At 61.8% G+C, this 966-nt stretch overlaps 1 protein-coding gene across 1 annotated transcript in view; it reads left to right on the top strand.

Annotated features, from left to right (window-relative positions):
* LOC104083181 (unconventional myosin-Vb-like) overlaps positions 1-966 on the top strand; it is a gene marked incomplete at its 5' end in the record, with an annotated part of 13,513 nt that overhangs the window by 10,231 nt on the left and 2,316 nt on the right. Inside the window, 4 exon segments of the mRNA XM_009586581.1 lie at positions 2-61; positions 253-352; positions 571-726; positions 898-958. Coding sequence (XP_009584876.1) covers positions 2-61; positions 253-352; positions 571-726; positions 898-958 — 377 coding nt within the window.

Below are 966 nucleotides of genomic sequence, written 5' to 3'. Positions count from 1 at the left end.
GCGGCACCAGGGGCAGGAGGGGCTGCAGCACCATGTCCTGTGGCTCAAGGAGGAGAACTGGGTAAGTGGGGCAGGACCGGGCTTGGGGCTGGCTTCCACCCCCTTGCCCTGTGGTGGGCTGTAGAAGCCCCTTAGGGAGCAATGTGGGGGACCCTGCTGCATCCCCCCAGCTCTGTTCCACTCGGTGGGTGCTGGTGGGGATGTCCAGCTGAGAGAGGCTGGCTGAGCCCTACTGGGGCTGTCCCTGCCCAGGAGCTGGCCCAGAAGCTGGAGAAGCAGGAGAGGACCCCGCTGAAGCTTCAGAAGCAGCTGAGAGCCTATGTGAAGCAGATCCAGGAGCTCACAGGCAAGTGCCTGCATGGGAGGGAGGCGTGGGGCTGGCTTGGAGGGTCACCAGCCTGGTTTGAAGCATTGCCCAGCCTCAACATAGGGAGCAGAGTCCCCTGTGTGCCCCCCACCCCACCCCAAACAGATGCTGGGGAGCATCTGCTTGGACAGAGCTGAGGGGACCTGATCTGGGTCCCACAGCCCGGGACACAGCAGGATGTGACCTGCGCTCCTCTCCCCCAGTGAAGAAAGAGGCTACTGGGCCAGCGCAGGAGTTGGCAGCGTCCACTGTGGTCCTGTCCCGGTCCCCCATGGTCCCGTCCCTGGCTGGGCTGTCCCAGGCCATGCTAGCATGGAGGATGGAGGATGAAGGGCGCATTATCAAGGCCATCATCACAGGTAGGGCTTGGGGAGATGGGGACTTCTTACCCCAGCTTGGTCCCTGCTAGGGTTTCTTGCCAAACTCTGTGTGAGCTCATCCTTTCAGTGATGCTGGGACAGCATCCTGCCTGGCTCAGAACCAGCTTTCCATAGCTGCCTGGTTTCCAACTGTCCTGCTTTCCCCTGCAGACTACAAACCACAGAACAGCCCTGGGGCGCTCCCAGACCTGACAGCCTATGTTCTCTTCCTGTGCTTCC

The sequence above is a fragment of the Fulmarus glacialis genome, unplaced genomic scaffold, assembly GCF_000690835.1.
Source record: "Fulmarus glacialis isolate BGI_N327 unplaced genomic scaffold, ASM69083v1 scaffold20391, whole genome shotgun sequence".
NCBI classification, from domain to species: Eukaryota; Metazoa; Chordata; class Aves; order Procellariiformes; family Procellariidae; genus Fulmarus; species Fulmarus glacialis.
The sequence above is the reverse complement of the archived record's forward strand: the minus strand, read 5'-3'. Positions and strand labels throughout refer to the sequence as shown.